Source organism: Adiantum capillus-veneris, chromosome 21, assembly GCF_014529385.1.
Source record: "Adiantum capillus-veneris isolate H3 chromosome 21, ASM1452938v2, whole genome shotgun sequence".
NCBI lineage: Eukaryota > Viridiplantae > Streptophyta > Polypodiopsida > Polypodiales > Pteridaceae > Adiantum > Adiantum capillus-veneris.
The window spans coordinates 91,011,055-91,032,009 of record NC_140951.1 but is presented as its reverse complement, the minus strand read 5'-3'; the positions used below and the strand labels follow the sequence as shown (position 1 = coordinate 91,032,009).

At 44.9% G+C, this 20,955-nt stretch overlaps 1 protein-coding gene across 1 annotated transcript in view; it reads left to right on the top strand.

Annotated features, from left to right (window-relative positions):
* LOC147431333 (red chlorophyll catabolite reductase-like) overlaps window positions 1–20,641 on the top strand; it is a 35,817-nt gene extending 15,176 nt beyond the window's left edge. The window contains exon 2 of the mRNA XM_086493933.1: window positions 19,821–20,641. Within this exon, the coding sequence (XP_086350059.1) occupies window positions 19,821–20,417 (597 nt within the window). The 3' untranslated portion in view covers window positions 20,418–20,641. The remainder of the gene's footprint in view (window positions 1–19,820) is intronic.
* The last annotated feature ends 314 nt before the right edge of the window (window positions 20,642–20,955 follow it).

The following is a 20,955-nucleotide window of genomic DNA, read 5'->3' as shown; positions in this document are numbered from 1 at the left end:
GTTTGTTACATCTCCCCTTCTTGAAAGAGAGTAATCGTCCGCGATTACAGCATATCTGCAAAACAACTCAAGTTAGCTCAAAAATTTCCGAGGGTCATTCCGAGGGACATCAATTTGCTCTTTTTATTAAGGAGTTAGCTTCTCCTTTCGGCTGTTTTGATCAAGGAGTTAGCTTCTCCTTTCAGCTGTTTTGATCAAGGAGTTAGCTTCTCCTTTCCGCTCTTTTGATCAAGGAGTTAGCTTCTCCTTCGGCTGTTTTGATCAAGGAGTTAGCTTCTCCTTTCGTCCAGATTGGAACTCTTGATATTCCGGCGTAGTAAAATTAGTCATCACACCCAGACCGTACTGATCTTCCACGGGTGTCTTGATGCACTAAAATTACATACCCAGGCAATCTCATCCAATTAGGAATATTCAGTAATTGACACATCACAATGCAACACAAATGCTCACATATGCATGTTACAAGACACAACAAACAGCGCCGCTGAGCACTCCTCCGAGACAAACGGTCTGCGGTATGAAGCTAATCAACGACTACCTCGTCACTCCCCCCGCAAATAACCTAAGAAGGTCCGGGCCATGAGCTCAGAGGACTGTACAACCAAACGCTCCCCAGACCGCAATCTGCGTCGCTCGGAGGTTCAAGCATACAATGAAACGCTCCCCAGGCATCGGCTTGCGTCGTTCCGAGGTTCAAACAATATCAAGACAGTATTTCTCACTTCTCCACCCAGGAGTAAAATCACCAATCATTGAAACCAGTATTAAACCAGAGTCAAACAATTCAAATCGGCACCAAAACAGGTTCAAAACAGATATCATCCATTTCAAAAAAATTCCAAACAGGATCACCAAACAAGATCAAACAGAACTTAAACTTAAAAAGCAATCTCGACATCAATCGAGCTCGTAAAATCGACTGACTTTCCATCTTGAAACCTGCACCAAAAATTAGGGTTAGGTTCCTTCCATGAGGTCGTAGCCGAGCACAACATGGTCCATCAGCTCTTGGACAGACAGTGTTTCTTTGGCGGCGATGGTAGTCCCAAGAGATAGCAATCACACTGAACCTCCAAGGTCATCTGCTCGTGAAGAGACATCTACTGAGAGATGTCGAGAAATTTCAATTTATGATCTGCTAGGGTTTCCATGGCAAGCATTTCAGGATACCCCACTCTGCCAGAAGTTGCACTCCGAAGGAAGATGTCAGAAACCATATAACTTCGGGCAAAAATTTTCTTGAAAGCTTGCCAAGTACTTGGAGTATGCTGCTTGGTAGCTATAGACATCAACATCTGCATGGCACTGCTTCTGAGAAAAACAGTGACTTGAAACAAATCTGGATCCTTCTCTTGCATGGCTTATGCCATGTAAGACATGAGCGGTGAAGACGGGAGCGCGCCCGATGCGCGATGAAGTAAGGGTGGGAGTGGCTGATACCTCAAATATAATTCAATTCCAATAGCTCTGTCTGCTCTTTTGTAGGACCGGTATGCTTTCAGAAAAGCACACGCCTGATGTTCTGATACCACTGTCACAAGGCGGGCACCACGTGCCAATAGAAAAGAACAGACTGAACAACTTTAAGCACTTCAAATAACAACTGAACTGAAATGGAGAGAGAGAGAGAGAGAGAGAGAGAGAGAGAGAGAGAGAGAGAGAGAGAGAGAGAGAGACGACACGCGACACGGAGTGGCGAAATTCCACCCCAGAGAGTATTGGCCCCAAACCTTGGCGCCCCTTTCGGTATTTCTTTATATTACTGCTGATTCGCAAAGTACAACAGCCGGGGAGCACCTCCTCTGCAATCTGCGCGCTGAAGAGTGCTAGAGAGGGCCCCCAAGGCTCATATTTAAAGGCCCAAAGCCTAAAAGCATCAAATATGAAAAGCTGACTCCAAAAAATCACTTTCCTAAAATTTCGGGATTTCCCTAAAAATCCGCCGCGAATTTCGGGACGTCCGTACAGGTGCCACATCATCATATTTTGATGTGCAAAGTCTTTTGAGTGTGTTCTGCTTTATTTTTAATGCCTTTATGTCACTTGGGGCCCCATCGGACGGGGTCCCCATGAGTTGGTAGGACTTCTTTTGTTGCTTGTTCTTCTTAGGGTTTCTAGAATTAAGGTTTGCAGGTTTTAGGGTTAGGGTTTCCAGAATTAGGGTTTCAACAGTTAGGATTTTTGGCAGAAATTAGGGTTTCCATTCTTTAGGCTCTGACACGTCAGCAGTTTGTTACTGCCAGTGCAAATCTATTGTGATCTGTGAATTGTTTTGAAGTGGTTATTTGGTGCTGTCGCGGTTGATTCTTGACTTGGAGTGTCCAAGTCTGTTACAGTGGTATCAGAGCACGGCCGATTTCTCTTCTACGGAAATCCGATCCCCGAATTTTTTTCTGCGGCACCTATGGCTTCAGGCAATGATCAGTCGACTCCTTCGGCATCTGGAGATGCGGGCTGGGATCACAACGAAGATTCAGACAGAGAGTATGGCCCGCCTCGGCCTACTCAAGCGGAGCAAAGAGAGATGGAGCGTCGTCAATTGATTGGCGATGCAACAAAGATGATGCTCAATTTTGCCAAGGACCCGAAGATGGCAAAATATATGAACCAGACCTCTTTGAAAGAGGTACAGATGGAGTGACAGAGAACCACAACACCACTCCCGAAACCCGCTCTCAAGAAACCTTCTGCCTCCAAGAAATATACGGAGAAGGAACTGGAGAACGTGGTTGATGCACGGATTGTTCAGCTTTTCGACGTGCAAAAGAAAGACAAAAAGCACGGCAAAAAGCAGAAGAAAGGCACTGACTTCCCGGGATATTTGGGTCGTCGGTCGACATTTGACAAGGCAAAGAAATTGAAGAAGCGCGTCAAGTTTGAAGACCTACCTAGTTCTTCTTCTTCTTCTTCTGACAGTTCTTCTAGCTTCTCGGATTCGAGCGAAGAAGACAGAAAAGGTAAAAAAGCGAAGCAAGAAGCAACGCTTTGGAAAGGGCAAGAGAAAGGCAAAGAAGGCTAAATCTCGCCCAGAGACTGACAGTTCTACTGAGGACTCGTCTACAGACAGCTCAGATTCCGATGACGGAAAGTTTTATGCGAACAAGAAGAATTTTTACAAAGCCAACCAGTATGACTTTCTCGAAGATAAAAGCAAGAAAGTCTGAGAGTTTAAGGAAGGTGGCCACTCGATCAAGTTTGATACTTTTCAGGATACTCAGATGCTTCGAAGGCTTTGTCTTTTATACAGCAGTTTGACATCGCTTTCGCGGGAGGACGCTATTCAGAGCACTCCAAGATTCGAAGAGCTGCCTCTTACTTTAAGGGGAATGCTCGTACTTGGTGGTCCACGCTTCTATTAAGCAAGACTGTGCCAGTTACATGGCTGAAATTCAAGAGGCTTTTTATTTCTTCTTGGTTGACTCAAGAGTTTGAGCGAGATATACGAGCTGCTTGGAACCATCTCCGGATGACCAAGAGCGATACAGTGAATTCTTATTGTGAAAGATTCTGGAGCTCTTTTCTACCCGCCTCTTCATTCAAGAAGATCTCGTTCAGAGAACAGATTGAGCGGTTTACCTTGGGTCTACCTACAAAGATCCGAAATCACTGCTTGGAACAGAAGTCAGCTTCTGTTTAGGAGTTGATGAGTCATGCGAAGCGGGGTTTGCCATTCACTCTGGCAGTCTGACCTACCCCACAGATGAGGCCATGACACAACGAGCCGAACAGACTTCTGGGAATGAAAGTAGAATAAAAAAGAGCAACCCAGAGAAAAAAAAAAGGTTGCACGACCCAAGCTTACTCCTAAGGAGAGAGCTCGCTTTATCAGAGAGGGGAAGTGCTTTGGATGCGGGGAACATGGACATATTTCCGCAAAGTGCCCTGATAAGGCACAGAAAGAACAGAATGATAAAGACGACGACAGGTCTGAGAGTTCGAGAGCAGCTGAGGAATGTGGCAGAAAAGGCAGATAGAAAAGCAGAACTGGTACCACATGGCGTGGGACCTGCACCGAATCTAATGAATGAAAGTACAAACTTTGCCGCTTTCGGGGCAAAGTGAAGGATCAGAAAGCTCTTTTGAAGGAGCCAAGGCCAACTTCTTTTCACTTGGAATTGGCGGCTCGATTTGGAACTACGCCCGACAGACTGACGCCACAGGCGGAGGTAGTTCGACTGGCACCCGGATGGAATGTTGCCATTACACCGAGCATTGGCAAACTTTGTTTGCAATGACAGGGGTGTTCAGGGCACGCGAGTGACGTTCTACTTGGGATCCCTTGGTACCACAAGAACTATGCCGTGGTTGACTACCGGGCCGAGAAAGCGACTTTGATAAATGAAGGGTTTAGAGATTGTACTCGATGAACTTCAGTTTTCTTACTCATTCTTTTGGGAGAACTGAACGATGGATAAAGGTTGAATATGTTTTGACCTGAAGAAAAGAACGCCAATATTTTTTTCTCCATGCTCATGCCGATTGCTTTTGAGAGGGCCTGAAGATCATACCATTGATCTGATATCTGGAAGCACGCCACCGAATCGGCCACCTTATCGTGTGAGCCGAGTACAGAATGAAAAGATTATGAACTCAGTGAAAGACCTCTTGGAAAAGGGTCTTGTCCAGCCTAGTACTTCACCATATTGCTCTCCAGTGTTGTTGGTTTTGAAGAAAGACGGATCTTGGAGAATGTGCATCGGTTATAGCACTCTCAACGAAATCACCATCAAGAACAGATTTCTGATTCCTAGGATCGATGATATACTCGACAGGTTACAAGGATCCTCGTGCTTTAGCAGGATTGACTTGAAGAGTCGATATCATCAGATTAGGATAGTGCCAGGAGATGTCTACAAGACAGCTTTTCGGACGACTTTTGGGTTATTTGAGTTTTTGGTGATGCCTTTTGGCTTAACCAATGCTCCTGCGACATTTAACCGGATGATGGATAGGATTTTTCGAGAGTACAGGCTATTTGTTGACACTTTCTTTGACGACATCATTGTTTTCTCCAAGAATGAGGCAGAACACAGAGATCATCTGCTTCAAGTCTTTCAGGCATTACGAGATCACACATTAGTGATTAATGCTAAGAAAAGTGAAGTTTTCGTACCAGAGATACATTTTTTGGGACACATTGTGTCAACAGCAGGAGTGCAAATGAACCCGGCCAAGATAGAGACTATCCGTGATTGGCCCGATTTGAGGAATGTCCATGAAGTTAGAAGCTTCTTGGGACTGTGTTCGTACTACAGGCGGTTCATACGAAAGTTTGCAGAGGTTGCTTCCCCTTTGCATACCTTGACGGAGAAAGGAGTACCTTTTTCGTGGGGACCCACAGAGGTGACTGCCTTTCAGACATTGAAAGAGAAATTCACTACAGGACCAGATTTGACTTTGCCGGACTTGCAGAAGTCATTTGAAGTATTTTGTGATGCTTGTGGTCGTAGTCTGGGTACGGTCTTGTTGCAAGAAGGCCATCTCATAGCTTACGAGAGCCGTTTGTTCTCTAGGCCGGAGATGACAGCACAGATCTATGGGAAAGAGCTTTTGGCGGTTATCCACGCTCTTACTCAGTGGCGGCATTACCTACTCGGAGCGGATTTTACTGTCTTTACAGACCATCAGAGTTTGCGCTACTTCTTGTCACAGAAGCAGCTTTCGGAAAAGCAGATGCGGTGGGTGAACATCTTGTCACAGTTCCACTTCCAGATTGTCCATGTGCAGGGACAGAAGAATGTGGTGGCAGATGCTTTGTCTCGAAAATCGTTGGTTCTGGCTATTTCCGCGATACGTCATAGGAGCTTCGAGGATATGGTCGATCAGTGTGCCACAGATACAGATTTTGCAGATATTTTCACACGGATACGGGATGGGGAGACAGTAGCTGGATACTCCCTTCGGGAAGGCTACTTGATGAAAAAGACTATGTTGTGCGTTACACAGCCGTTGAGGGAAAAGGTTATGACTGATTGGCACTGTCCACCTTTTACGGGTCACCGCGGCATTGCTACCACCATGAAAGGGGTAGAGAGAGATTTCTTTTGGTGGAGACTGAAGAAGGATGTGGAAGAGTTTGTGCGCAGTTGCTTGGTATGCCAGAAGGTCAAGTTTGACAGGCATAAGGCACAGGGATTGTTATAGCCTTTACCCATACCCACCCGCCCCTGGGAAAATATTGAAATGGATTTCATTTTTTTGATCTCCCGAGAATATAGAATGATCACGATGATTTTCCGATTACATGGCACGCCTGAGACGATTGTCTCCGACAGAGACCCCAGATTTATGAGTTTGTTTTGGAAGGCAATTTGGGAGAACATTGGCACGCGGTTGCAGTTCTCGTCATCGTTCCACTTGCAGACTGACGGGCAATTTGAGATTGCCAATTCAGTGATTTTAGATTTATTGAAGTCTTGTATCTCGCATCAGAAGACTCAATGGGAAAAGAACTTACCTTTGGTGGAATTTGCCTACAATAACACGATACACTCTTCGACGGGGAAGACGCCATGTGAGATTGTTGAAAGTGCTGCGAAGGTTCCATCCTTCCTGAGCACGAAAGATTAGATATTTGAAGCGGATGAATATTCGCGAGACTTGGATACGGCTTTTGCCAAGGTTTGCGAGACTTTGTAGGAGTCTCAAGAACGACAGAAAAAGGCAGCGGATCGCCATCGTCGCGACTGGAAACTGAAGGAGGATGATTGGGTGCTCTTACTTTTGAGAAGGCTTGCCTAAGAAAGAAAAAGGGAAAGGAGAGGCTTTTTCCAAAGCTTAGTATATGATACTACGGACCTTTCCAGATTACTGACAAGATAAATGATGTCTCCTTCCGATTGAAACTGCCAGATACTTGGAGGATTCACAATGCATTGCATGTGAGTCTCTTGAAACCTGTTAAGGGTGATGTGCTTGATGATGGGGAGCCTGATGAGCAACCCAAAGTGGAAGAAAACGAGGAGATCCTTGTTCCTGAACAGATTTTGGCACATAATGATACGAAGAAAGGTAAAGTCCAAAGGCAGTTCTTGGTTAAGTTCAAGAACTTTCCTGCATTTGATGCGAAGTGGATGGAGGAGGAGGACCTAGCAGGTACTCCTCGGATTGTGAAACTTTACCTCGATGTTTTGGTTTAGCATAGTCTACTCCAAACGGAACCCAGAAACTCAGCTTGGCCGAAGATCTGGTGCAGTGGGATGCACAAGAGGGGAGTTACTCCGCTCCTTTGTCAACAGATGCCTCGATTTTGATACTAAAGTCACTGATGTCTCTTTGAGCTTCAGGGATACTGAGAGCTGACAGTATTTTGCTGGATGACTTTATGAAATGGAATTCCTGATTATGATACTGATTTGTTCTTGACTTCTTGTGAGTGCAGGAACTGATAGCCGAAATGACTGCAGCATTTTGGTCTGATTGATCTCGAATAGACATGGTTGCAATAGGGGTTAGTCAATCGGACATCGTTGAGGTCCCGATTGGACCTAGATGTGATTGCTAGCTACATTGCCGATAAATCATGGTCTAAGATCCGAATGAATGTTGAATGTCCTGTGATGTGACTGTCGATTTTGTACATGTGCTAGATGTGTATTCCTAGTACGTAGGTACTAACAGTCAGTGTCTGCTAAGACGGTTTATGGCTTTTGTCGGTTTTGCAGGCGTAATTGTGGTCGATTACAATGCTTTCAAGAGGGGGGTATGTCACAAAGTGATGACGTGGCGGACAGCAGAAACCCTAATTTCCGGAAATCGCGAAGGCTGAAATTATTTTTTAAAAAAAAGGGAAAATGATGAGCGACGCAAATTTCGCTTTTTCTCTACTTAAATGAGAAAGAGAGAGAGAATGCTTTTGCTTTCATGTTTTGACTCTGTGAGAGAGAGAGAGCAATTGTTTTTTAATTGGAAGCTTTTGGGGCTCTGCTTTTGGGCATCCCTTGTAACCTTTAAATTAGTGGTGAGGGCCTCACTTCTCAGGGCATCTGGACGCAGAGTCTGAGAGTGAAACCCTAACCGCTCTTTTGTACTTTGATAATTGATTAATATAAAAAGAAATACCGAAAGGGGCGGTAGTCTTTGGGGCCAATATCTCTAGGCACGGAACTCCGCCGGGCCAGTGCAAATCTATTGTGATCTGTGAATTGTTTTGAAGTGGTTATTTGGTGCTGTCGCGGTTGATTCTTGACTTGGAGTGTCCAAGTCTGTTACACGAAGCCAAATGAGCTACAAGATAAACTCAAGTGCCTTGCCCCCACGGGGGGTCAACCTCGCCAAAAAGGGGTTGGGAGGTGCAAAGGGAGACACCACCAACCTCAACGGACACCACCTGTGAGCCGACGCCCTTCCAAGCGGGTATGGCATTTCCTAGGGGAAAACCGTTGGGTTACAAGGGCAGCTGAGCGTGGTGAGCGACAAGTTACCCGGAGGAGGAAACTCCGAGGGGAAGACCGAAGCAAGTCTTGCAATACCTGGGCCTTTGAACAGAGGTACTTGGTCGCTTTCACGCCCATAACTAGTCAGCGAGAGGGAGCTTATGCTGCTAGATGCGTAGCCGACAATGACAATAGTTCGAGGAGGTTTGTTGGAGTGTGGACTACTCCTATCTCTTGTGCTCTCTTCACTGATGGTAGTGTGGCCCTACAAATTTGGTCACTCCTTTGCCCTCTTGTGCACTTGTTAGTACCAGTTGTGGGATAAGTTTACAATCTTTGTGAGCTTGTCAGTACGAGTTATAAGACATGTTTGCAAACTTTTATAAGCGGTAGTCTTGATGTTTGACAACATATTTATTGGGATCCTTTATACGACAGGTTTGCACGTAGTGTCGGTAGTTGGTGGGGACATCTTATTCCTACTCCCGCAACATTTGGATGCTTCTCCCGTTTTTCCCTTTGGAGAGCTCCAACCTTGGGACAACTCATTCGATCTTCGTGGCATGTTGCAGTTTCCCCAGGCGGTTCCTTTACTCTTCCCTTGAGTATTGGTGTTTTGTTGTGTATTGGATATTGATTGCACAGTTTAGTTGTGGGTATATTTCCTTCAACACACGTAGAAAGGACAACTTTGGTGAAGATTTTAAGGAAGCAAGTTACAAGAGCGGGAGTAAATGTTCTCTTCCGAGTGTGTGTGCAGTTTGGCATATTATATTGGATTGTACCTACAGGTTTGATCTTTGGCAGATGCAGAGGAGTGTTGGACATTTGGTTTGATCTCAGGGAGTTTGCTTGAGTAGCTAGGTCCTTGTTGGACCCCGATGGCTTCTTTGGCAAACATCCTCGGGTGACGACCTTGCAGGTCTTCTTATTATTAGCAGTCCGAGTTTACTGATGGTGTGATTCTCTTTGAGTCTCAAGTTCTTTGAGACTCAAGTTATGCTATTTAGTCATAGAGGAAGCAGTTTTAGTCCAGGTTGTCTCAGATTTCTTTTGGGTGGTACTTATTTTCTTTTCTGAGGATTGAGCGGGAAGGGGGCCTCCTATCTTGGGGGTGTTCTCGGCTTTAGCTCTAGAGCTTTCAGTGAGTTTGCTCTGGTCGACGTGCAATTGAGTCAGTTGTTACCTTAGAGCGTACTTTTGAGGATATTGAGGGGGCTTCCAGGTTATTATCTTCAATTAACTACCGACGCTCCATTCAGCCGAGTACCATGCGATGTTGATGTCTATAGCTACCAAGCCGCACACTTCCAAGGCCTTGGCAAGCTTTCAAGAATTTTTTTTGCCCGAAGTTATATGGTTTTTGACATCTTCCTTCGGAGTGCAACTTCTGGTAGAGTGGGGTATCCTGAAATGCTTGCCATGGAAACCCTAGCAGATTATAACTTGAAGTTTCTCGACATCTCTCAGTGGATGTCTCAGATGACCTTGGAGGTCCAGTGCGATTGCTATCTTGGGATTACCATCGCCGCCAAAGAAACACTGTTTGTCCAAGAGTTGATGGACCATGTTGTGATCGGCTACGACCCTATGGAATGAACCTAACCCTAATTTTTTAGTACAGGTTTCAGGTTGGAAAGTCAGTCGATTTTCGAACTCGACTGATGTCGAGATTGCTTTTTAAGTTTGAAATCTGTTTGAGAACTTGTTTGGTGATCTTGTTTGGAACGCGTTTGAAATGGATGGTATCTGTTTTGAACCTGTCTTGGTGCCGATTTGAATTGTTCGACTCTGGTTTTAATACTGCTTTCAATGATTGGTGATTTTACTCCCGAGTGGAGTAGTGAGAAATTATGTTTGAGAATGCTTGTTCATACTCATGGCCCGGACCCTAGTGGTTATTTGCGGGGGGAGTATTGTATGATTGAAAAGTGCTGTTTTTTTTTACTCATGGCCCGGACCCTTGTGGTTATTTACGGGGGGGGTATTGTTGTTGTGACTCCCGGCCCGGACCTGGATGGTTATGCGGGAGGAGTATTAAGAAGTCTGAGTAGTGGTTACTCTCAGCACCTCCAAACGACGCAGGCTGCGGTCTGGGGGGTGTTTGGTTGTATAAGGCCTCTATATCTCCCGGCCCGGACCTTTTTAGGTTATGTGGGAGGAGTGATGAGGGAGTCGTTGAATATCTCCCGACCCGGACCTTGTTAGGTTATGCGGGAGGAGTGTTCATCGGCGACTTTATGTTTCTATGTCTTGTAACATGCATATGTGAGCATTTGTGTTGCATTGTGATGTGCCAATTACTGAATATTCCTAATTGGATGAGATTGCCTGGGTATGTAATTTTTTTAGTGCATCAAGACACCCGTGGAAGATCAGTACGGTCCGGGTGTGATGGCTAATTTAACTACGCAGGAATATCAAGAGTTCTCATCTGGACGAAAGGAGAAGCTAACTCCTTGATCAAAAGAGCAGAAAGGAGAAGCTAACTCCTTGATCAAAACAACCGAAAGGAGAAGTTAACTCCTTGATCAAAAGAGCAGAAAGAAGAAGCTAACTCCTTAATAAAAAGAGCAAACTGATTGTCCCTCGGAATGTCCCTCAATTTTTTTTAGCTAACTTGAGTTGTTTTGCAGATATGCTGTAATCGCGGACGATTACTCTCTTTCAAGAAGGGGAGATGTAACAAACTGCTGACGTGTCAAAGCCCTGAAGAATGGAGTCAAATTGCAGATGTCAGCCGAGGGGCCTAAACTCTAAGAAGAACAAGTAACAGAAGAAGAAGTCCTACCAACTTTTGGGGACCCCGTTCGATGGGGCCCCAAGTGACAAAGGATTAAAATAAAGCTGGACCTGCGCACACACACACAAACTGATGACGTGGCAGAATTCCGAAAATTGCGTTGACATGATGACGTGGCATGCTGTACGGATTTCCGCGTTTTGCGTTGGCTGATGACGTGGCAGGTTGTACGGATTTCCGTGATTTATGTAGGCAACTTTTTGGCTTTGCTTTTGAACCAGATGCTTTTGAGTTTGAAAGCTCTTTACTGTAAACTGTTTTTTAGGCCAAGGGCCTTTAAATATGAGGTTAGGGCCCATTCTCTGGCATGCTTCCTGGAGAAGGTGCAGAGTCTGGAGTATCGGCTTGTACTGTATTGATGCAATATAAAGAAATACCGAAAGGGGCGCCAAGGTTTAGGCCCAATACTCTCTGGGGTGGAATTTCGTCACTCCGTGTCGCGTGTCGTCTCTCTCTCTCTCTCTCTCTTTCAGTTCAATTGTTATTGAAGTGCTAAAAGTCTGTTCAGTCTGTTCTTTTCTATTGGCAAGTGGTGCCCGTCTTGTGACATCTGGCTTCTCTCTCGGTATGGAATCTCTCATCACGCAAGAGTGCCTTGATGTTTTGTTTACTGTTCAACAAGTATTCTTCCGCATAAAATTTGTAGTCTCTCCTCTTTCAGGATGTGATATGCCTTTGGGCATTCGATGGTTTCGTGAGCATAACCTTCTCATTGATTATGCGGAAAATACGTTCATTTTCAATGCCAAAAGTGACTCTCCCTCTCTCATTCGTGGAGAGCAAGTTGTTCATTCTTCATCCCTCATTTCTAATGTGCAGGCGAAGATTGACAGGATTCAGGAGAAGGAGACTCTCTCACTCTTGTCTTCTCCAAAGCATCGCACACATGATTTGGATGATAATGATATGTATGATGATTTGCATGATAGTGATAAGCATGATGGTTTGCATGATCACGTTGTGATTTCTCACAAGCATGATGATTTGCAGAATAATGAGGTGATTGTTCACAAGAATGATGGTTTGGTTGATACTTTTTCTAGTGAAGCTAACCTGATTGCAGATACGATCAATCACGAAGAACCGATCTTGGCTCTCGAGTCGAGGTCCAAAGAACCCTCTCAGGAAGTCTTATGTGTTCGAATGATTAGTCAGCACGCATTGTTCGAGTGTTTCATTCGTGATGCTTTCCTGTATTTTAGTCACCGTCCTTATGTGATCCCTTTTCTTAGGCATGTGATATTGTACAATGAGCACGAATGTATGCGGATTACTCATGAAAAGTTGAAATGTTTGCATTCAAGGAATTCACATTCTATGTCTCTTCCTTGGCATGACACAGTATCAGAAAGAGTGACACGGTATCAGAAAGAGCACAAGAAGGATTGAGCATCAAGCATAGGCATTTCCATTGTGTTTTGCCACAGTTGATTGATTTAGATTAGAAAGTCAAGATTCGACCCCATGGTTTGCGTCTGTTTGATGAACGGTTTGACACTCCGTCTATATGTTCCTCTACATTGCATGCACAGTCTTTGAAGAAGACTAGAAATTTTCCAATCACTTTACATAGAATGGGTATGTTTATGTTTTTCTGTTAGAAGTGGTTTCAAGAAGGTAGACGCATGACTATGGACGAAGTTGAAGCATTGAAGGAGCCACAGAAGACTTTGTGTCGCTTTCGGCACGGCCCAAAGAAGCAAGCGTTGCAGACCTTTATGAAGTTCAAGTATCGCACGACCCACACATTGGAGTGGGCCGACGAAGAGTCCCTTCGAGGATTTCAGACCCTGTTGGCGATCTCCCTCGACGCCATACAACTCGGTACCAGTATCTCACTTTGAAAAGGAGGGGATGTCACATGCACATCTAACCCTACGTGTATGTGGACAAGCTCCTTCAAGACAAGGGTTCAGTTAGCCTAGCTTAGGAAGTGTTATGGCACTTTTGTGAGTCTGTTCGCAGACCGTGCATGTCCAAGCACTTAGATTAGATGCATATCTCTGGTTGCACACAACATGATCATCAGATTTCCATCAAAACCCATCAGGAGCATTTTTACAGTGCGTAGACCTATTTTCCCTATTTTAGCCAATTTTCACTTATTATTTTTAAGTGACTTTTGTTGGGAACTAGGTAGGGCAAACTCAGTAGCCAAGTATATAAGCAAACCTAGCGCTAGCACTTATGAGCAAAAGAGGCAACAGGAACCTTGTGTTCATCAGGCAACTTCTCAGCAAGACTTCCCAAGACAGAAGACCTAGCATTTGTGCATTGCAAGGCCTAGCGTTTTTCACCCAGATCAGCCCTGGCGATTTGGATTGCAGATCAGCTTGGCAGCATCAAGACACAGCAGGAACCCTAGCGTTTGTGCATCAGGAAAACAGATTTCAACCAGCGTTTTTGAGTTGCAGATCAGTCCCTAGCGTTTTGCAATTCTATCGCGACAGAACTCAGAAGAACACCAACATTTTCAGTTTTCAGCATAGACTCACAACAGAGCAAGTCTTGAACCTCGCAGATCTCACCTTCCCGCAGCAGATCCTCGCCACACGGTCAGATCAGCCACAGTTTGCAGTTTCAGCCCGGAAAATGCAGATTTCAGCAACTGCGTTTTCAGTGCGTCGTCGTCACATCTTGCCATCGACATCGTCATTGACATAGAACCAAAATTCAGCAAATGAAAATTTACAGATTTCAGCCTTAGCATTTTCAGATTTCAGCCCGTCTCTTCGTCGTTCTCATCGTCGTCGACATCGTTGGCAAGTCCAAGCATTGTAGAGATTTGTGCAATCATAAGTAGACCGCTCTCGCCATAGAGGGTGGGGCCTTCGGAGGAGGGTTTTGACAACATTTTGGTGTCGTATTCTTCTCTCTCTATCTCTCAGTCCCAGCACCTTCATTCACAGTGTTTATCCACTTTGGTTGTGTCCATTGCACTCTCTCATTAAAGGAACGAAAGGCTCTCCCATCCGTAAGTAAAAGGAACCTTGAACACAGTTCGGAGCACTCATCTTGAGCAAAGTTCAACATTCACTTCCGCTGCACCCTACAGTGGTATCAGAGCTTTGGCAGTGTTCTGTATCAGTCAAGGAAAGAACCACATATTTTTTTTTTGCTTGTTGTGGTCGCACGTAACCTAAGTCTACTTGGGCGTGTCGATTCCCAATCGTGTTTTTGAAGAGTGAAAGGAAACCCAAGAAAGAAGGGCTTGTCCAGCCTCCCCTTGTGCCTCTTTTTACTCATTGAGAGCGGACTGTGCACTTAGCGACCGGCCAATCGATGTGAGGTGGGAAAATGCAACCTTGGTGTGAGCGCAAAGCCGCCAAGAAGTGCGCCCGTGGAAAAGAGCAGAACTAAAGTGAAGAGAAGATCCTTCTCTAACATAGATTGCAAGCGAAAGAAGAAGCTCAAGAACTCAAGAACCTCAAGGACCCAAGAACCTCAAGACCCCGAAGAATCTCAAGATCCTCAAGAACCCAAGTTTCTCGTGAACTTAAGAACCAAAGATCGCAGTGTATGGTCATCACCCGAAGCGGAATGGATACTTCGCATGGAGATGGTGGGCATGACTCTAGCGAAGAAGAATCTCACCACCAAGGACGTTTTTCTGATCCTCCTCCTTCCCCATCTATGCCAAGGTTTGTACCAAATCCTATGGAGGCTTTGGTCAAGTCGATGATGGACAACAACAAGAAGTGGATTGCGTTGCGTTGGCACAACAAGAAGCGAATCGCATTGTCTTGGAGTGTGAGCGTGATCAAGCGCGCTTGGCGGCCGAAGAAAGACAGACAGAGCGTGCGGCACAGAGTGAACGACGCATGCAAGAGTTGCCAGTTGGTCCCACATGTTCTCGCCTCGCAGTCCGAGCCAACCAAAGATGTTGGTAGTTCATCCAGTGGCGCAAGCCGAGATTCGGATTCCAACAACCCCGTCACAGAGAAGATCACTTTCAGTAAGTATGATGGTAAGATGGATGTTACTGTTATTCATTCTTGGTTGCATCAATTTAATGCTTATTTTGCGACAACTAAGAAGACTGACAATAGCAAGGTTTTGACGGCAGCTATGTACCTTTCCGGTGATGCCATTAATTGGTACCACGCATGGCAAGAGGCACAGTTGGCCGCGCACCTAGAGGAAGCCGACGAAGGTGTGCCCCTTTCTTTCAATTGGGCCGACCTCCAAGACAAGCTCAAGGCGCGGTTTATGCCACCCCAGTACCTCTCACGATTGGCGCGGTCTCAAGAAAAATGGTATGCCAGTTATGTCTTTCTCTAATCGTGTTTTGCACCTCGGCACTCAATTACGCAAATCGGATGCGGAGCGCAAAGAGGCATTCCTTTTGGATTATACGAGTATATCAAGTATGATGTCGAGGTGCTCGATCCAATCAATCTCAACAAGGCGGTAGCGATTGCTCTCGCACAGGAGATGAAGCACAACAAGGGAAAGCCTAAGGAAAACAAGACTTTCACAAGTACCTCTCAGACCTCTCAGAACCCTCAAAACGGTAAGACTGGTAAGACCGGTAACTCTTCTATCCAATCTTCCAATAGTCTCTCAGAAAAGAACTCTCAAAGTGAACCTAAGGGTAAAGCTAACACAATTGCTAAACCTAAGCTCACTCCATATGAAAAGGTAGAACACGGAATTTTAGGTGGATACATCACATCGGAAGAGCAAAGCACTTATTCTAAGGAAGGTCGTTGTTTGCATTGTCACATCAAGGGTCACATAAAAAGAACATGTCCTAAGCTTGAATCTAATGAATCTAAAGAACCCACAGAACCCACTTCCTCTGTCAATGCCATAAATGAGAACACGAGTGTGACCCAAGTCTCTCACGATCCTTCCATTGATGAGTCTCTTATTAAGTGTTATGGTCATGTGAATGGTCAGCGTTTTGTCATATTGTTTGACCTAGGCAGCATCCATGATTTGATTAGTGATTCTCTTGTCGAAAGAGCCCACTTGGAGGTTCGCAAGACATCTCCTTCCGAGGTGTCTGGCTTCTCTCCCGGTATGGACTCTCTCATCACGCAAGAGTGCCTTGATGTTTTGTTTACTGTTCAACAAGTGTCCTTCCGCAGAAAATTTATAGTCTCTCCTCTTTCAGGATGTGATATGCTTTTGGACATTCGATGGTTTCGTGAGCATAACCCTCTCATTGATTGGGCGGAAAATACGTTCATTTTCAATGCCAAAAGTGACTCTCCCCTTGTCATTCGTGGAGAGCAAGTTGTTCATTCTTCATTTCTCATTTCTAATGTATAGGCGAAGATTGATAGGATTTAGGAGAAGGAGACTCTCTCAGTCTCGTCTTCTCCAAAGCATCGCACACATGATTTGGATGATAATGATAAGCATGATGGTTTGCATGATCACGATGTGATTTCTCACAAGCATGATGATTTGCAAGATAATGATGTGATTGTTCACAAGAATGATGGTTTGGTTGATACTTTTTCTAGTGAAGCTAACCTCATTGTAGATACCATCAATCACGAAGAACCGATCTTGGCTCTCGAGTCGTGGTCCAAAGAACCCTCTCAGGAAGTCTTATGTGTTCGAATGATTAGTCAGCACGCATTGTTCGAGTGTTTCATTCGTGATGCTTTCCTGTATTTTAGTCACCGTCCTTATGTGATCCCTTTTCTTAGGCATGACATATTGTACAATGAGCATGATTCTCTCATGAATGAGCACGAATGTATGCGGATTACTCATGAAAAGTTGAAATGTTTGCATTCAAGGAATTCACATTCCATGTCTCTTCCTTGGCATGACACAATATCAGAAAGAGCACAAGAAGGATTGAGCATCAAGCATAGGCATTTCCATTGTGTTTTGCCAAAGTTGATTGATTTAGATCAGAAAGTCAAGATTCGACCCCATGGTTTGTATTTGTTTGATGAACGGTTTGCCCTCTGTCTATATGTTCCTCTACATTGCATGCACAGTCTTTGAAGAAGACTACAATTTTTCCCAGTCACTTTACATGGAATGGGTATGTTGATGTTTTTGTGTTGGAAGTGGTTTTAAGAATTTTCAGCCTCGGAGATTCTTGAAGAAGGTAGATGCATGACTATGGACGAAGTTGAAGCATTGAAGGAGCCACAAAAGACTTTGTGTCGCTTTCGGCACGGCCCAAAGAAACAAGTGTTGCAGACCTTTATGAAGTTCAAGTATCGCACGGCCCACACATCGGAGTGGGCCGACGAAGAGTCCTTTCCAGGATTTTAGACCCTGTTGGCGATCTCCCTCGATGCCATACAGTTCGGTACCAGTACTTTACTTTAAAAAGGAGGGGATGTCACGTGCACATCTAACCCTATGTGTACGTGGACAAGCTACTTCAAGACAAGGGTTCAGTTAGCCTAGCTTAGGAAGTATTCTTGCACTTTTGTGAGTCTGTTCGCAGACCGTGCATGTCCAGGCACTTAGATTAGATACATATCTCTGGTTGCACACAGCATGATCATCAGATTTCCATCAAAACCCATCAGGAGCATTTTTACAGTGCATAGACCTATTTTTCCTATTTTAGCCAATTTTCACTTATTATTTTTAAGTGACTTTTGTTGGGAACTAGGTAGGGCAAACTCAGTAGCCAAGTATATAAGCAAACCTAGCGCTAGCACTTATGAGCAGAAGAGGCAACATGAACCCTGTGTTCATCAGGCAACTTCTCAGCAAGACCCCCCAAGACAGAAGACCTAGCGTTTTTTGCATTGCAAGGCCTAGCGTTTTTTACCCAGAACAGTCCTGGCGATTTGGATTGCAGATCAGCCCGGCAACAGCAAGACACAGCAGGAACCCTAGCGTTTTTGCATTAGGAAGACAGATTTCAACCAACGTTCTTGAGTTGCAGATCAACCCCTAGCGTTTTGCAGTTCTACCGCGACAGAACTCGGAAGAACACCAGCATTTTCAGTTTTCAGCAGACTCACAACAGAGCAAGTCCCGAACCTCGCAAATCTCACCTTCCCGCAGCAGATCCTCACCGCACGGTCAGATCATCCATAGTTTGCAGTTTCAGCATGGAAAACGCAGATTTCAGCATCTGCGTTTCCAGCGCGTCGTCGTCGCATCGTCGCCATGGACATCGTCATTGACATAGAGTCAGAATTCAGCAGATGAAGATTTGCAGATTTCATTCTTAGCATTTTTAGATTTCAGCCCGTCTCGTCGTCGTCCTCATCGTTGCAAGTCCTAGCATTGTAGAGATTTGTGCAATCATAAGTAGACCAGATATCTTCGTCCGTGAAACCCTCTGTGTACAATTGCAGATCGCTCACTCTAGCTTCTTGGTCCGTCTTCCTTTTCAGGAGCTGAGAGGGGGTGTTAGAGTTCATGCATCTCTCTAGATTCGTCCAGTCAGTCCCAGTTTCTCCGAGGGATAGGTGTTAGGGAGTGATGCCTGTTTTGTGGTTGTGCTTGGCCAGTGTGAGATAGTTGTCTCATGTCAGGATATTCCAACCATCTTTAGCCTTGGGATTTGGCTTAGTTCCGTAGCCATGTAGGCTCCTTTTTCCATAGGGTACTTTTTCCCCTTGTACTCTAGACTCGTCACTCCAGTGCCCTCCCAGGGCCCTAGTGGCGAGTAGTCTCCTTCTGCTATTTTTTCCCATTTATGGGATTTATGCTCGGTCGTGAGGGCTGGGCATCTGGGTCGGGCATCCTCCAATGAGAGTTATATAGGGAAAATGGGGGATACCTCGCTAGACCAGTAGAGCCCACAGGAGGGACGCCCTCCCTTGGGTGTCTGAGGGGGGCCTTGTAGCAGATGAGCCATGCAGGGCAGCCAGCGTTTTTGCTCAGAAGATCAGCCCCAGTGTTTCTCATGGGCAGCAGAGGCATTGCTTGGAAATCATCTCCACGGTGCAATGCATCCTCAGGGCAGCCTTACATAGGCATTGTGATCATGCGTTGGTACGGTTTCTCATCTGAGATCCAGATCCAGATCTAGATCTAGCAAGGAGGAGGTGCACCTGATCTATGTTCTCAGAGCATGTTCGAGGTGGTACCCACATGGAGAACGTGTCATTGGTCTCGTGTGCAGGAGCAGTTGGCAGTGTTAGTAGCAGTTGCAGTTGTGTGTACCTTGGGTCTATCCATTGGATATATCAATTCTATGCCCGATCACCCTTGGTCACCTGTATGAGGAGCGTGTTATCAGCATGGAGAGCCTTTCCCTCTCTTTCTCTCTTTCTTTCTCTCATTCTCAGATGTCCTGTCTCTTTCTACCTCAGTGATCTCTCTTCTCCACAGGTGCCTTGTTCATTTATGTGGCATTGCAGGTGTTCTAGATTGAAGTCGAGGTGTCCACCGGATCACGAGCCAATTCTTATCTTCATTGCATCTTCCGCAGCCTCCTTTGACATTATTATGGGCGTTCTTGTGTGGCCTTGCTTCATTTCAAGCAACATGTCGAACAAGTGAAGTGATTCTAATCTAATGCCCCAAAATTTGATCCCTTTGCCTGTTGGCGATTTGCATGATCGTCCACCGTTTTGGTGTGTTGTCCAGATTGACTTTGTGCTTGGATCTTAGCTCCTTTGAACTCTGCCTTGGAAACTCTTAACATTGAATTTGGTGTTTTACGAAGTGTCCAGTTATTTTTGTGTCTTTTTCAGATTGACTTCGTGCTTGGATCTTGGCTGCATTGCACTCTGCCTTTTGGAGCTCTTAACATAGCAACACTGATAGGAATGAGCAGTCTTGAGACGGATGCTCCTCACCTTCTATTCGAATTTATTCAAACAGGGCCAAACAGTCTAGTGGTTGTGCTCGACCTTCTTCCAAGGAAGGACTTAGTTATTGACACAGAGTACTTGAAACGATTTTATGAAGATGCAACGTTGGAGTCAATTAAGCAAGAGCTGCAGAAGACTCCTGGTGCACAACGCTATGAACCTCCTACTCTTTATATTCGGTGTTTGACCTCGCCAACATGCATTATGTACAAGTTTGAGGGCACAGCGGAACATAGTCTGGATCAAATTGTTCAGGGTGCTGTCTCTTCAGCTGCAAAGAACGTTGTTAAGGTTTGGTTAGAGAGTGTGCTTAAGCTCGGAAAGAAAATGCCTGGTGGTGATACACAGCTACTCCTAGGGCGGGACAGAATGATCAAAACAAAGGGTGTGGAAGTGGATTTGAGCTCAAACATGCCAAGACTGTTTGGTCAAGAAATAGCAGATAGAGTGGTTCAAGCTTTTCGACGAGGTGAGTAACAATATTCAGGAATACGTAAGTGAATGTTGTAGTTGTCAAGGTCTTGCCACCGGACATGATTTGCGGTAGTGTAACAATATCCAGGATTACTTGAAATAAACTTTGTATTTCTCAAGGTCTTGCTACTGGATAAGATTTATGGTAGTGGGATCGGCCAATGCTTCTGTTATCATGGCACATTGTATATCAATGCATTTTTATAAAATGTAATTTTCTATGATGACGACAAGTGTTTTGATGATATATATGTGATCAACATTGGGTGCCGTGAAACAATTTGTAAGACGTTACTCAGATGCCCAGTACCTCCCATCATTTTTCTATTTGTGGACATTCTGAGATTTGATGTCAGTAACTCATTGAGCCAAAGATTTTTGATCAAGGGTTTCCTCCATACAATATTGAAGAGGTGTTCACAGCTTCCTTTTGTTGTGCAAAATTTTTCTTGTGACTGCTGGACTGTCTGCCTTTTCTGGTCATTCTGTCTTTTATGAGTGTCTGACTAATGAATTCTGTTTAGCTTGCTTTTCAATTTAC